Source organism: Calidris pugnax, unplaced genomic scaffold, assembly GCF_001431845.1.
Source record: "Calidris pugnax isolate Ruff unplaced genomic scaffold, ASM143184v1 scaffold111, whole genome shotgun sequence".
Lineage (NCBI taxonomy): Eukaryota > Metazoa > Chordata > Aves > Charadriiformes > Scolopacidae > Calidris > Calidris pugnax.
Window position 1 is genome coordinate 6306598 of NW_015090872.1, and position 15292 is coordinate 6321889.

Genomic DNA, 15292 nt, shown 5'->3' on the forward strand with positions numbered 1-15292 from the left:
AATCTTTGTTTACTTTGTGACTCAGAACTAGAATATGGCCTCATTGGGTCAGTAAATCCAGAAAACGGGGACATTTGCAGAAATGGTTTGGTTCAGTTTGGATTCTTTGTCTTCTAGGAGGAGGAGAGGGCCTTATCAGATGGTCTTCATACAGAGGAAGAAAATATGTCCCAGCTTGGTGTCTGTGTGTTAGTTTGTTGCCTTGCTCACAATCCTGGCCAGAAAAGCTTTGCTGGCTTTCCACTTTAATTATCAATGAAATGCTCTGCAAGCAGGAGAACAATATTTGCATAGATGTAATTCTGGAAATTGAGCGTAATGTGATCAGGAAATGAGACAGGCCCTGGCTGCTATCATGGAAGAGACTTGCTGGTACCTGCACTTTGTTTCAAATGTAATAAGATCTGACTCAGGAAAGTTTCCTGGACGTTAATAGAGAAAACTCAATGCCCTTTTGGCAAGGGACTGGCACTAACCTTTCTGCACAGGAACAAAAGAGATTTCTTACAAATTCATAAATCTGTTCTGAAAGGGCTGCTCATAGAACGCTGAAGATTTAGAGGGAAATGGTCTCCCTCGGAGCAGAAAGGCAGGGGCGTGTGTGTGTGTTCAGGACTTTCTTTTTCTGAGATAGAAGCCAAGGAACAAGGCGCTTGTGTGCGCTGCCAGTGAAATCTCAGCGGGAAGACATGATGCTACTTGCAAGGTATGCACAAGACAAGACCAGAGGCGCCGCAGTGCTTGATTACTGTCAAGGGCTCAGTTGGAACTTGCCTTTGCTCTTTGGCCTGCAGCATTTATGTAGAAATTGGGGACGCTGCTGCTTGCTTCCAAAGCTTTGCCTTGATGGGTCCTGCCCACATCTTAGGCGGGGAGGAAAGAGGGGGGGGGCGCTCAGAGCCTATGAAGTAAACAGGAAAATTACTCACCTTAATGATGCATTTCACTGGCATTGCTGCTTTGAGAGCCTGTCAGATTTAATACTGTCTGTCTTTCCTCCCATCGCCTCCCATAGGTGTGATTAATACTTTATTAGAAGGATGAAGTGGAGAGGTATCTGTACTTTCCTTCAGGTGTAATGAACAGGGAGGGAAACAGAGGTAAGGAGGAAAGGAGAATGCCTTTTTCCATCAGAGCCATTCAGTCCTTGTCAATAGCTCAAATACAGGAGAGAGCTCGTTGACTGACTTGGCTGGTGGCCCCTTATTTTATCAGAGCATTCAAGTTCACAGTTGAGATCCTTGGCCTCCCGGTCAGCTGCCAGCCCTGCTCCATGGGGTGCAGTGGCTGGTTTCCCCGCTCAAGGGACAGCCAGGGAGCAGTCCTGCTCTTGGTCACAGCATGACATTGAGGTAGGTATGCCCAGCCAAGAAAATACCCACACAGTCATCGACCTGCTCAAGCTGCACAGTCCATTGTAGGAGCAGACAGTATCTTGCTTTGTGCCCAGGAAAGACCTGATGTGTTTTGGCTGTGGATTTTGGCATAGGTAATAACCCCCATCTTTCACAGGGGTGGTCTTGGATGTTTTCGTGGTTTCCAAGCTGGGCTGGGCTGTGGTGTCCCAAAGCTTACGCTGGGTCTCACTCACTCTGTCTGTCCTCTGTCTTTTGATGGAAATTTTGGATGAATAAAAGGACTAGAGGGCTACTCTGGGAAAGCCCCGAGCTGTCGTGTGCACAAATTCAGGAACTGAAGGTGTCTGTTCCACCATCTAAAGAGACAGGAGGGCTCAGCCAGACTTGACAGCTTTCCCTCTGGATGAAAGTTGCTGAAAGCTCTCCCTGTTGAAATAAATCTAGTATCCCTCACTTGTGTTAAACTACACTGTCTGGAGAAGTCTTCCAGTTTTTGTCAGGCGTGTTGTTGCTTGGCCATCTGGAATGAGTAGAGAAGCTGATCACCACACGGGATATGGGGAAACGAAAGAGTGATCTCTCATGGCCAGGTGTATGAAGTTTAATAGTCAAAGAAGTCCAACTATGCCTTCAATATCACTTTAGGAAGACAAGGAAAATACAAATAATAGCTATGTGAACTTTTTCAGGGGTTATTTGTCCTTTAAGTAGAGTCCACTGAACCCTAAGTCAAGAAAGAGGGAACAGGAAAGAAAATGTATCTGGACAAGGGTGTTATGTGTGAGAGGTCAGAAGACCTTAAACCTGGTTTTAGCTTTGAATTGCTTGGATTTTCTCTCCTGTAGCCAACTGTCAGAGCGAGACTGTGCAAAGACAACCACCTTGCATCTTCTATGAGCCCATCAGGGAAGCCAGCTAGGAAGATGGAACCATATTTGATGCATGTACTCCTATCCTTGCAATACGCTGATCCTGTGGCAATTTGAAAGTAGGTCAGCCCTTTGGCATGAGCCAGAATTTGGGTGGAAATCTGTCACCATTTAGCAAAGTGTCCTGCTTTCCTGGTTGTTCAATGGCTGTTACAGTTTGTGGCAGAGTGACTGATACCTCCGGGTCTGACTCTGCCCCAAAATTGCAGGCTTGGGATGTTGCTGATTGGAAAGACTACACTGACAGAACAATTTTGTTGTGTTCTTTTTTTTTTCTCTTTTTTCTTTTTCTTAAAACATTTTCTCTCATGCAGCTTAACTTCCCTCTGATGTAACAGATACTGTACTAATGACTCGTTTACTTTCCTGTGAGATATCCATGGAATCCCCCTATTTGTAGATGAGAGAACTAAAAGGAATTTTGGAGTTAGATCTTATGCCTGGCATTTCCTTGTACCCTGCTTCCTCCCCTTGATCTTCAGCTGGTATGGAGCTATCTGAACCTGTGACTGTATTCACAAATTGCTGAGGACCCAAAGCATACATCTGTTCTCTGGAGGGCTGCAAGGCTTGATCTACTTGTCTGGGACTCTTACTGCTGATTCACTTTGAACCTGAATTTGGTGGGAGCAGGCTTATTTTGAAGAGCTTTAGGATTTTTGCATTACCATTTGCTTATCTTAATTGAGGATGCACAGGAGCAATCAATAGGGTCAACCTCTACCTTCCCTTCTTATGGTTAAGTTCATCACCCTTTGACTTTCAGCAGGGGACAAAGGTGACTTGGAAATGAACTAAAAGTTGGTGTCTGATTACTCCAGACAATGTTTTCTCTGGCTGGTTAGAGTTTTTGGAGTTTGGCTGGTAGGATGGAGCACGCTGGAACATGTGGACTTGAAACAAGTGAGATCTGAGAGGTTAATAGGAAGCAAACAGCAGCCTTCCTCTTTGGCTGAACCTGAGACATGATTGTAAGAAGATTTAATTCCCCCATGCCAAGCGAGGAAGAAGTTTGATATGGCTAACCTGGGCTTTACTTAAAGCAGTCCATAAGCGGAACAGGTTCTGGTGCTTAACATCTGAGGCTGATGTTGTACATGTGAGACAGCAGCAGTACATGGTGGGGTGGCTTTACTGACAGGATCCTGGATATGTTCTTTCCAATTCATTTCTGGAGTCCTTTATAAGAAAAGTCTGATTTTCTTTAAAACAGAAATCGAATCAGACCTTTCTTAAGTCCAGGTTTGGCTTCATGCATGCCCTTACGCAGAGCAATACTGGCTTAAGCAGGCAGGGGTTAACAGTGCTGCCAAAAGTCAAACATATTCTGAAGTGTTTGTGGTTGGGTTTTTTGGGTTTTGGGGTTTTTTTTGTTGGTGTCTTTTGGTGTTTTTTGTTTGTTTTTTTTTTTGGCTAAATCAAGTCTTGGAGACTTTTACCTGCAGCTTTGGTGAATATGTTCTGATGTAATGAGTAGAATTGGCTGGAAGGATTATTGCTGGTTATGTCATTGTCACAGTGTCACACTGTCACAGTATGACATCACACTTGATGTCATACTAGCTAACGTAGCTTCATGTAACCAAACACATGTGGTCATATATGTATATTTGCTTGCATTACTTGCGAGAGGAGGGGTGTATTTTATACAGAAGAAAATATTTGTACCTTAAGTGTTGCAGTTCATTAGCAGTAGGTTCCCCTCCTGCCAGGAGGATGTGGACCTGTGAAAGGAGGGAACAAATGAGATGAAGCTGTCCCTGGAGCTGCTTCTCCATTCACTGTAATTATTGGAAATCTTGCTTATGTAGTTGCGAATTTATAACACAGAAGACACTGGCAGACCTAGATATCAGCTTGAGAGCCTGAGAGCTGAATAGGATAAAAAGAGCCTGTGTCCAGCCCCCCCACAAAAAACCCAAATAAACCAACCCAAATCAAACACTAGTGCTTGAAGTATAACAATGCAGCATGAGGCCCCGTGAACGAGAGGCTTTGTTTGCAAAATGATCCTAAGTCCTTTGAGGAAGGAGATACTGCACAGTTAGTGTTTTATTGATGGCCTGTAAATTGACTGTGTTAATGTCAGTTAATCAGCAGAGCCTATAAAAATAACATCACAGGGATACACAGAGTCACGAGCTGGAAGATGCCCTGATCCTATGGAAATCAGGGCAGCGTTCAGAGCTCAGTAAGTTTGCAAAGCTCATGTGTTTTGGGCTGTTACATTGCAGCAGAGGGAACTGTGCTATTGTTGGGATAATTCTTGGCTGTTTTGTGTGTGTGTAAGTTTGTGCTTGCAAGAAGGTATCTGAGAATGTACCTCAGATTTTGGGTAACAACATAAAATAAATGCTTCCTGTGGAAGTTACTTCATTCAGTGCAAATTCCCATGTTATTTTGTAATGTGGGACCCCACTGTCAGTGGGCACTCGCTGTGACCTGCAGGGGAAAATGTTACTCAGCATTTGCTCAGCTTTGGCTTTGACAGTGCATTCGCTCTTGTTTTGTATCTTCACCTCGCTTGCAAAGTTTTGTGTGAGAAGTAGCTTATCAGAAATGCAAATTACTAGACGTTGTTAGCATCTGAAACTTATTTGGTACTGCTAAAGTTTCAGTTTAGAAACTGTCAGAGAAGCTGGGTACGATAGACAAACAAAGTGAGAACTGAGTACGCAAGGTAAGGTCACTTGACTGCAGGAGTCTTAAAGTTTTGGGGTTTACATAAACTAATTTCAAAAAGATTTAGAAAAATAAAGTAGACTAGCAAGGGAAGAGAACTTAAGAAACAAAATCAAACAGTAAAGCCTCCCTTTACAGCCATCAGTTTGTACCAAAAAACATGCATTCAATAATTCCCAGCTTGCCTCTGAAGTTTGCCATCAGGGTGGTTTTTTTCCTCTTGAAACAGGATACTTTTCAGTTAATTCTTTTATGTTGTCATTCTTTCTTTTTTTTTAAAAAAAAAAAAAGGTGCTTTCAAGCCAAACCTCGAGAGGTCTTTATTTGTTGATGGACTAAGTCTGTAGATAGGAAACCGAAATGTAAAAGTCCTCAGATGTGAAGCTTTCAAATTTACAACTGTTTCACAGTGCAAAAGTAGTATGGGAAAACATCAGTGTTATTTCTGTTATCATCGTGCTTTGCTGGCCGTGTTAGGTAGGATTGTTCCTAAAGCAGATGATACATCCTGATCAGGCTAGTTTTGAATTAAAATCTCTGGGGAGCCTCAAGTGAGATGCTGGAGTATTGTGGCATGAATGAATGCGAGATGGGAGAATTTAGCAGATGCCCCGAATTCAATATTTTGGGGGATTTCAGGGGGTCTCCTACAGCATGATCACTCGGGAATGTCCCCCGTGCTCTCTCTCTGTTCTCAGCCTGGTTCAGCCCTGTCCTCTGGGACGGGGTGCGCGGCTGGGGATGGGGATTTGAGCCATGGTGGTAAGGGGACTCGGGGGAGTTGAGTGTAAGGGGACTCGGGGGAGTTGAGTGCAGAGGAAAGGAAAGGGCAGGGGGTTTGAATGGGGAAGGGGAGAATGGAGTTGTTTCTCCCCACCAAGGCGAGTTGGGTGGCTGTGCCTGCAGCTCCGCATCTGCCAGAGGAGGGTAAAATCTGCTTTTTTTTTTCTTTTTTTTTTTTTTCCTCCGCATGGCGCGGGGGCCGTGCCGAAACAGAACTGAATCAGTAGTTTGGATGGGGCCGTGCCAGCTCCCCTTCTCCCAAAGGGAGAAGCAGTCCCGCTTCTCCCAAATCCCTGCCCGTGGGCCGAGCCCCGTGGGTATCCCCGGCCGGTCGGGGAGGGGGGTGAGGACGAGCAGCTCCGGGGCCGCAGGCGGGGAGGGGACCCGGGGCGCAGCGGGCACCGTCCCGCTGAATCCTTGTCCGCGGGCTACGTTTCTCCGCTCTCCTCCTCCCCGCCACCCCTCCCCTTCCCCGTTTACCTAAGCAGGTCAACGCACATATATCTCTCTATATTTATTTAATTTTTTTCTTGGTTTTTTTTTGTTGTTTCGTTGAGGTTTCCAAGGTGCCGCACCACCTGCCGCCGGCGTCCGGTGCGGGGCTGGGAGCGCCGCCAGCCCCGGGGCAGCGCGGAGCTGCACCGACACGCTCCTCACCGCTTCTCCCCTTTCTCTTGCGGTTTTCTCGGCGCTGCCCGTCCCCACGCAGCTCGTGGGTCGTGTGTGTGTGTCCCGTTCCCCCTCCCTGCCATCCATCCCTCTGCCGTCCCCTCCGCGCTGCCGGCCGGGGGGACGCGGGGGGCCCACCTGCCTGATGTCAACATCTCCGGGAGGGTGAGGCCGGGGGAGGAATGTGCCGCTCCCAACCCGGCGCAGGTAATTAATCCCCGCGACTGACAGGTGGCAACAGGCGGCCTTTGGCTGCGGCTCCCGGGGAAAAGCGCTCGGAGGAAGGATTTTAATAGCTCCTCAGCGGCGTTCGTGCGCGCCCGGCGAGGCGGGGACGCGGGAGGGGGCAGCGGGGCTCAAGGGGAAAATGAAGCTTAAGTCTCCGCAAAGGCAGGCGCCCCCGGGTGAAGCGCTGCCCTTCCCCGTGGGGAAAAGGGGGTGACGTGGTTTTTTCCTTTGCCCCCAGGGCAGAGAATTTGGTAAATGTCTGCAAAGCGCTCGCGGGGCTGGGTCAGCATCTCCTCCTGCTCCCATCCTCCATGGTGGTATCCCGTCCCGGGGGGGATGCTCACAGGTGGTCTCACTAAAGCGGTGGGCTGTGAGTCTGGGGGTTGGATCTGTGGGCACGTCGGGACTGATGATCGCTGGACCCGTTTGTCGTGCCCGCGGTTTGACTATCTGCTGCCTCCATTAACAGCAAGCTGTCCGTGTTTCTCTGGAGCCTGACGAGATAGAACTTCAAACTGGAGCTGCATCAAGTCAGTTAGTAAGCGGTGGGGTTAAGGTTACGCTGAGCCAAAGCTTAAATCTGGCAAGAGATGTCCATGTCCCCACCACTCATGGTACAGCTCTTCTTGGGCTTCCCTGCTGAGCATCCTCTGGACAAAAGTCAGAGTGTGTGTCCATGTACACACATGTATCTGGTGTCGTTCCCCCTCTCTCAGTGCCCCCAACAGTGGTTTTTTTTGTGAATGAAATGTTAAATCACTGTTCAACAAAACAAAAGCACTTAAGGTGAATGTGCAAATCTCTATTTTTATTCATAGTAGACAACTTCTTTTCTTCCTACTGCCTTTTTTTTGTTTTTTTCCTAAAGGATTAACCCCTATGCAAGTGATTTTCTATTTCTTTGTGACTCTTTATGTTCTAATCTGCAAATTCTTTGGTGAGAGTAAATGTTGCTTTCCCACTTTTTTAACCTGTTCTTTTTTCCCCTTCTTTGTATTAGTTTGACAGGGGGGAAAGCACAGCTGACCATTGGTTTTGAAAACATCAAGTAAAATGAATCTAGTGATTTAACTGAGTTGAACTAAAATGTGACTTTTTGAAAGAAGTTTGCAAAAGATTTGAAAGATCTGAGCAGAATGTGCTCAAGGAGCTGTCATGCCATAAGCCGGGCTCTGGGATCACCTTCAAGTTGACATCCATCAGCTTTCTCAGAGCGGGCTGAACCCTGCTCCTTTTCAAGGGCCGTAATCCCCCAGCTAGATCAGATGGTAAGACCGATATTAGAGGTAGATTTTTGAAATAGTACTTGGGGGATTTCACTGCATCAGAGGTTTGCAGGGGAATTGAATCTCGGTGAAAAGCCGTTGCAGCTTGTATTGCACCCAGCACTTACTTTCAGGGGACTTCTGTCCTTTTTTGCAAAAATTCTCCATTTGAGAGGTGAAGAGTGTTTTGTTTTTTTCTTTAAACCCTTTGTTGACACACCTTCCAGAGAAGGGGCTTGCTGAGAAATCAGACAGGTGTTGTCTGATGGTAGCTGGCGTGTGTGCATTGTGATACTGAATTACCAGCCGGGGTGCCAAGAGTGGGTAATACAGTATGTCTGCACAGGCAGGTGGGGAGGGCAGGGCTGCAGGCACTGGAATGTTTTCTTCTTTCCTTTTAAAACATATTATTAAGTAAAAAGCTAAATTCACTGTTGTTTTTAGCAATCTCTTGAAGTCTGCTTATTTGGGCATGACGTGCAGCACTTGAACCCCAAAGAAAAGTTGGAGCCAAAGCTCTTTCCTCTCTCTCAAATGGATAACACATAGCCAGGCTCCACTCTTTTGTTTTCAATAACTTTCTGATCCATACAGCTGATAGAAGTGCTGTTCGCACTCCTCAGGCAGTTGGAGCAGCTTTTGTTGCTGCTGCTAGAGCATGCCTCCTGTCATCTCCCCAAAGGACAAGTTTGTTGTTTGGGTCAAGCTCACTTTTGGTATTTTTGCTCCTAATTAATTTAATTTTCCTACCCTAGCAAGTCACAAAAGTGCGTTGATTAATAGCCATGCTCTGGATTTCTGTGAATTGCTGGTCCCGTGATCTTACTCCTCGTATAGTGACCATCTGTGAGTTCTCATAGAGAAATGGTGAGCAGGGGGACTGTCACCTTCTGCGAGGTGGGTCATTTTGGGGACTGCCAGGGAGAGGCAGCTGTAGCGAGAGGGGCAACCTTTGCTTGCACAGACAGCTTCTGCCTCGGTTTTTTTTTTTTCTTTTCTTTTTTTTTCCTGATGCTTATTTGCTTTGAAATCTATATACAATATCCTGTCTTGCTCCGTGGACATAGCGATTATCACCGATCCAGTACGAAGTCACCATGACTGAGTTGTTTGCATCTATTTATGCCAATGGATGGCTGGGCATCAGGTTACCCACGGTTGCAGCAAACTTGGCAGGGTGGGAAACTCAAGCCCCTTACTGTCTGACAGCAGGTACCCCGTGGACAGATTTACACCGGTGTTAAATGACCGATTACACACTCGCAGGAGGCTGTGCCTGGGGTAGATGTGAAATTGTGGCTGTATGCCAGGGCCCTGAGCCCTGCGTAGTGCCCATGAGGCTTGAACTCCTCTTGCAATCAGGTGACAAAAAGGCGGCGCAGCCCTCCTGCTGCCCTGTCTGTCTCCATGCTGGACACTGCTGCTTGCCTCCCCGTGCCCTGACCGTGTCCCAAAGCTGAGGTGGGCTCCTGGTCACCTTCCTTCTCTGACACGCAAAGTTCAAGATGTTGGCCGGAGTCTGGAACTTCTGAGTTTTCCCTGTGGTTTGGGGACACATATATTGATATATTTCTTTGTTGCACAGGCTTGTTTGCCATAACCCATTAGCCCTTGGCTGTTTGCTTTGTGTGAATTTAAGCTGCTGGTCCAATGCCTACATTGCTGGTTGTAGCCAAGAGGGTCTGGCAGTTGGGGTGCCCAAAGGTGGGCAAGGATCCCTTCCTTTGCTGGCAGAGAGGCCGTGCTGTTTGACCTGGAGCCTCGGTATTCACATTGGAATTGGGCACGTCGTGTCCTTCTGAAAGCAGTGATTTACTTCCTTTATTATTATTATTCTTATTTTCCCTGCCTTCTTCTAACCCCAGCTTTCTGTCTTTGAAGATATTATACATAAAATTACAGTCAACACCAACACTCCTGATGCGTGACTGAGGGGTGTGTATCTCCTTCCATTTGTTCAATTCTCCGAATGCCTGCAGACACCGGACACGTTGGCTCCTGGTGTGTGCTGTGCCCTCCCTGCACCATCGCACTTCCATGTTTATGCTTTCGTTTTGGGCCACCGCCTTTGGATGCCCAATTTCTTTTCACTTCCATGATGATAAGGCATCCAAGTGATTAGTTAGCTTTTTGAGATTTTTGAGGCTTTCTGTCCTTGAAACCTACACAATGCTATTGGCAACCTGATGTGTGGAGGGAAACAATGCTTTCTAAATCTTCTTCCTCTTTCAAATAGAAATGATTCTTTTCCTGCCACTTAAGATGAAAAGACAACATAGTGAGCTCACCCTTACCTTCAGTGAGGAATTGCTTTTTAATTAAAAAACAATAAGGAATTTCAGGTTAAAAAGATGTATGATACAAATCACCATCTAGATCTGTTTCGCAACGTTTTTTTTGTAATTGTTTGGCATGTTCCCCATTTCCGCGGGCTGGGTAAATCCTTTGTGGGTTTAATCTCTAGCCTGCAGGCACATAAAATACATTGCACAATTTGGACTTTGCATTTTAAAGGACTTTCTTCCTTAGCTTAAATACCTGTAGCATCTTCTTTGCCATGTGGCAGGGTGGCGTTGAGTGAGGAGGGAAGGGACCAGCTTTGCTTATTTTAATCCCTCTCTCTTCCCTGGTGTCTCTCTCCAAAGATTGGTTTTTCCAACGTTAGCAATGTATACACTTTGAAATGCAAATAATCCCTGAATATCGCTAGCTAATCCTTCTTTTGCCACGTCACCCACCACCCACCCATGCATGCGCCAGCTCTTCCCATTCCAGTAGGGTGGATGGCCAAGTTGTGTTCTCGACCTGTATGAACCTGTTGGTGCTCTGCTTGAACAGTTGGGACTGGAGCTGTGTCAGCCACGACTGCTAGAGACATTTTTGAGACAACCACTACCTTGGGGCTTTCACTTTTCTTTCTCTGCAAGAACCAAAGAGATGGAAGTGGGGAAATGTCAGTAATTCCTGTGGGTTATGTGGTTAGAGTCACTAGGAGAGCTCTGCGTTTGTGAATATCTGAGCACCAGCAGAAAACTGGATGCCTCTGGAGTGGGGTATTGGTGAAAACTGATGTATTTTGGAACAACCTTGTACAGCACAGGAGACTGGAGAGTCTCCTTTGCAGGGTACATCCAGAAAAATGAGTTCAGGTTACACTGTACTCAACCACATTAGAGTTTCCTGGTGACCATTCCTGCGAAACACATGCCCTTATTTCAATGTGGGTTTTTGGATGGAAATCAATTACTTCAGCCCATGCCTCAATGTTTTGCTGAGTAAAGGTTTCCAGATGTGAACACACTTCAGGAAAATACTGCACCAGTGTTACTGCTTTAGCGGGGAACATCTTAAAAGAGGGGACTCTAATATGCTCCAAATTAGCACGGTGAATAAAAAACATCTTGTTCTGCTCCAGGAGTTTGTTGCCCACCCCAAGGCAGACACAACCCCTCTTTTAGACGTAGCTTCTGGGTTGTGCTCCAGGTCCCACCAAGAATGTGGTCTCCTTCAACTCCTTTGAGCTTTGATATTTATTTATTTATTATTATTACTTTTGCCCTTCCTTCATTGACACAATAGTTTGAGTTTAGAAGTAGGAAAATTGCTATACAGATGATCAGCAGACGTATGAGATGTTTTTTAAAAGATCACTGAAACATCAGGTTTGGCATAATTCTCAAATTGGTCAGGGTCTTGCTTTCAAGTGCTGTTCAATTCCAAGTTTCAAGGTTTTTATTTCTTTCCTCTGCAAAAGCAGGAGGGCTTCTTACAAAACAGGCTGAAACACTTTGTGTGTGTGTGGTTTCCAGTGCTTCCAGGATTACAGTGTTGTGAAAAGAATAGTGTCTGTTGGGTTAGGTGGCTAATGTGTGTCCCTTGGAAGAGGGGTTGCATGCCCAAAAGGAATAAAGACTGTATTTCTTTGTGTGAAAGCCATGCTCAATATCTGAAAGTTTTTGACTTTGATAAAACTAAGATGCAGATTTATACTCTGCTATTCTAAAACAAGTAAAGGTCTGTGGTTTTTGCCACTTGTCTGGAAGTGTGACTGTGGTGTGAACAAATGCAATGTACCTGCAGTAGCTGGTGCATTCAGTTACATGTGAAAACCCATCTCCATCCTTCTGGCATGCCTCCATTTCTAGTTAAACATCCTGACTCTCTCTTGCTCTTTTTACCCATCTAGTATTCCACCGAACTGAAAAAACTGTACTGCCAGATCGCCAAGACATGTCCCATCCAGATCAAAGTGATGACCCCGCCGCCTCAGGGAGCTGTCATCAGGGCTATGCCAGTCTACAAGAAAGCTGAACATGTCACCGAAGTGGTCAAACGCTGCCCGAACCACGAGCTGAGCCGGGAGTTCAACGAGGGTAAGGAGGGCAGTGCTTTGCTGGCAGTCCCCCTCTGGAGCTTTTTGGCTGATGAGTGGCTGGTGTGGGGACTTGGCAGCCACTTCACAGCAAACCTGCTGGAAGCAGACCTCGCTGCAACGTCTTGTGCAGCCTTTTATTTCCCGTGCTTAGCTGGAAGCTTCATACTACGATTTAGCTGTCCCTGTGCAAGCACGTCCTTGGGAAGAAAGTACTGAAATAAACCTCATGCCTGCCTAGGTTGGATGGATGTCTGTCCCCATGGCAGGCAGTGCCCTTCTGGCAGCACTTCCCTGCTCTGCTTTTGCTCCCGCCATGAGAAGCAGCTGTTTTTGTGCTCAGGAATGAGCTTCCACGTCTCTGGGACAGGGATCTAGTAACAGGATGCAATATCATCTCCAGTCCTTAATCCACGCCTCAAAGACAGAGGGGCTGTTTATCTCTAGCAGGATAACGCTAAGTGCCAGCATCAACTGTAGGCAACCTTCCTGTACATTTAACGCTAGCGGTTCAGCATTAATGTTTTAATCTTTTACTTGCTTCTCCTCATGTTAAGTGAAGTAGCAGCTGTTTTAAAAATGACCTGAGGTTTTCTGCAAGCTCATGGGCTGGGCTCCCTTTTGCCTTCAGCCTCTGTTTGGCCGCATAAGTTCACATAAGTTCAGATGAGCATCTGTTTTATTCTACGTGCATTATTTATCTCCTACTGTAAAAAAACCCGGTTGGTGTCAGTTAGCAGGATGTCTCAGGAGCCTGGATCCCTTGGCTGGTTACAATGTAGCCAGCTAGACAAGCCCAAAAATAACTAAGGACTTCAGAATGTAAAATCAGAGTGGAGAGAGACAGTTCTTTGAAATAGCTTTTCGTATTAGAAAACACTTTTCTGACAGAACTGGATTATTTGAGGGTTGATACCTGGTTAAGTGATGGAGTTTTAAGAAAGAAAAAACTCTAATCCTAGAAATTTTTATTCTGAAATAATTATTCCCCTAGAAATACACTGTATTTTGAGTAAGAAATGAACAGTTCAAACACAAAACAAATTCTTTGGATGAATCCATAATAAGCTTCTCTCCTCAGAATTTTGTTGTATATTATAGAAACACTGAAGAAAACCTGCAGGAAGGAAACTAATTTTTTTGATTATTGGAAAGGGGCCTAGAAACATGGAGTTATCTGCTCAAGGAGTTGCTGTGAGCTGCCATTCAGTTGATGTTTGGGCTTACTTAGTCTGGGATCTTGAGCAGTCTTTGTTCAGATGTCCAGTGTGAACTTGAGAGAAATCTGTATTGCCTTTTGTGTCTGTCTGTGGGCAGGAGGGATGCTTTAAGGGCTAGGAGGCATGTGTATGCTCTGATAGACCTCTGGGACCAGGTGTAGAGGTTTCCCTTGGTGGAAGACCTGACTGCACTGAGTGTGAACTTGCTTCACTCAACGATGTCTCTTGTTTTTTGCCTCCTTGCCCTTGCAGGGCAGATTGCACCTCCCAGCCACCTGATCAGGGTGGAAGGAAACAGCCATGCCCAGTATGTTGAGGACCCCATCACCGGGAGGCAGAGTGTGCTGGTTCCCTACGAGCCACCCCAGGTATGTTGTGAGCTCAGGGTGGTGGGTGGTGGCATCTCGGCACACAAAAGGGTGGGGATTGTAACCCTAGTTATAAGGTCCCTACTCCTTCGCTTTCCCCATCCTCATCACAATGAATCCCTTCTTCCTTTTTGTCAGAAATGCGGTTTTAATCACCCCTGTAAGAGTTCTTCTTTAGGGAAGCCTTGGGGTGGGGCCCATTTCCTGCTAGTCTGATCATAGTATAGCCAAGGGAGCACAAGAAGAGACCCTGGAAAAAACAGAGCTTTCCATCCACCATCTCTCCTGCTCATCCCCTTTGTCTCATCCAGGTTGGTACAGAGTTCACAACAGTCTTGTACAACTTCATGTGTAACAGTAGCTGCGTGGGAGGGATGAACCGTCGCCCGATCCTCATCATCGTAACACTGGAAACCAGAGAGTAAGTGGTGCACCATGAGTGTAGCTCTCTGCTTGTGAGGTGACCTGGCTCCCTTGCTGCTCAGGGCAGCACTGCACATCTTTAGGGACAGTTTGGTGCAAGGGGCCATAGGACATTTTGAAATCTTTGCAGATGGGAGTTGCCCAACACCTGGGTTATCCTGACTGAGAAATGGGAGGTTTGGGTCTGTTTGAAGTTGAGGGGTGCTGCTGGCCCCCATCTGAGCTGACGTTTCCTCTTCTACCTTTCTTCCCAGTGGGCAAGTCTTGGGCCGCCGGTGTTTCGAAGCCCGCATTTGCGCTTGCCCAGGCAGGGATCGCAAAGCAGACGAGGACAGCATCCGCAAGCAGCAAGTCTCCGACAGCACAAAGAATGGTGATGGTACGAAGCGCCGTAAGTAGCTGGCAGAGCTGGGCAGATTGCAGATCGTGCTGTCACCGGGTGGAGCTGCGACCCCAGCGCATGTGCTGTGGGGATGGAGCGGTGCTGTGCATGGGCTTGGAGGCAGGAGGGCATTAGATGGCTGGTCTCCCAGGGTGAATCAGCCTGAAAAACGAGCTGGTGCTCACAAAACAGCATTTGACAACCTGGGTTTGAGGGGTCCCTTGCCTCACTGCCTGTGTTAGATTAGCTCTGCCAGCAGTGGCTGGAGGGGCTGTTTATTTGCTACCTTCAAGGTGTGTGGTTGGGACTCTGTAACTACTTTTTGAACCTTTACTGCTTGTTTGGGACTCTGCTGTCATTCTCTCCTTCTTCAAGCCAGTGTCTTGTGCTGTAGCATGTACCTTCCAGCCACGAGGAATCCAGACTAAGACTGCACCTAAACCCTGCTGTGCATTGGAGAGGCTGTGGCAAGTGGCCCCTCTCTGTGCTCCAAGGAGTGCAGTGTACTCATCAGACATGCAAGATGTGGAAACCCAGCTTTGGTTTCCTGCGTACGCTCAGGGATGGCACTAGGCTCAACAGCAAGGCAGCAGGTTTTAAGAGGAGGCAGAGT

General features: G+C 46.7%; 1 protein-coding gene across 3 annotated transcripts in view; it reads left to right on the top strand.

Annotated features, from left to right (window-relative positions):
* TP63 (tumor protein p63) overlaps nucleotides 1-15292 on the top strand; it is a 68976-nt gene that overhangs the window by 36589 nt on the left and 17095 nt on the right. For 2 of the 3 annotated variants that reach the window (XM_014945740.1, XM_014945742.1), the window contains exons 3-6: nucleotides 12101-12287; nucleotides 13759-13874; nucleotides 14186-14295; nucleotides 14552-14688. In XM_014945740.1, coding sequence (XP_014801226.1) covers nucleotides 12101-12287; nucleotides 13759-13874; nucleotides 14186-14295; nucleotides 14552-14688 — 550 coding nt within the window. The remainder of the gene's footprint in view (nucleotides 1-12100; nucleotides 12288-13758; nucleotides 13875-14185; nucleotides 14296-14551; nucleotides 14689-15292) is intronic. The other variant, XM_014945741.1, reaches the window with a different exon arrangement.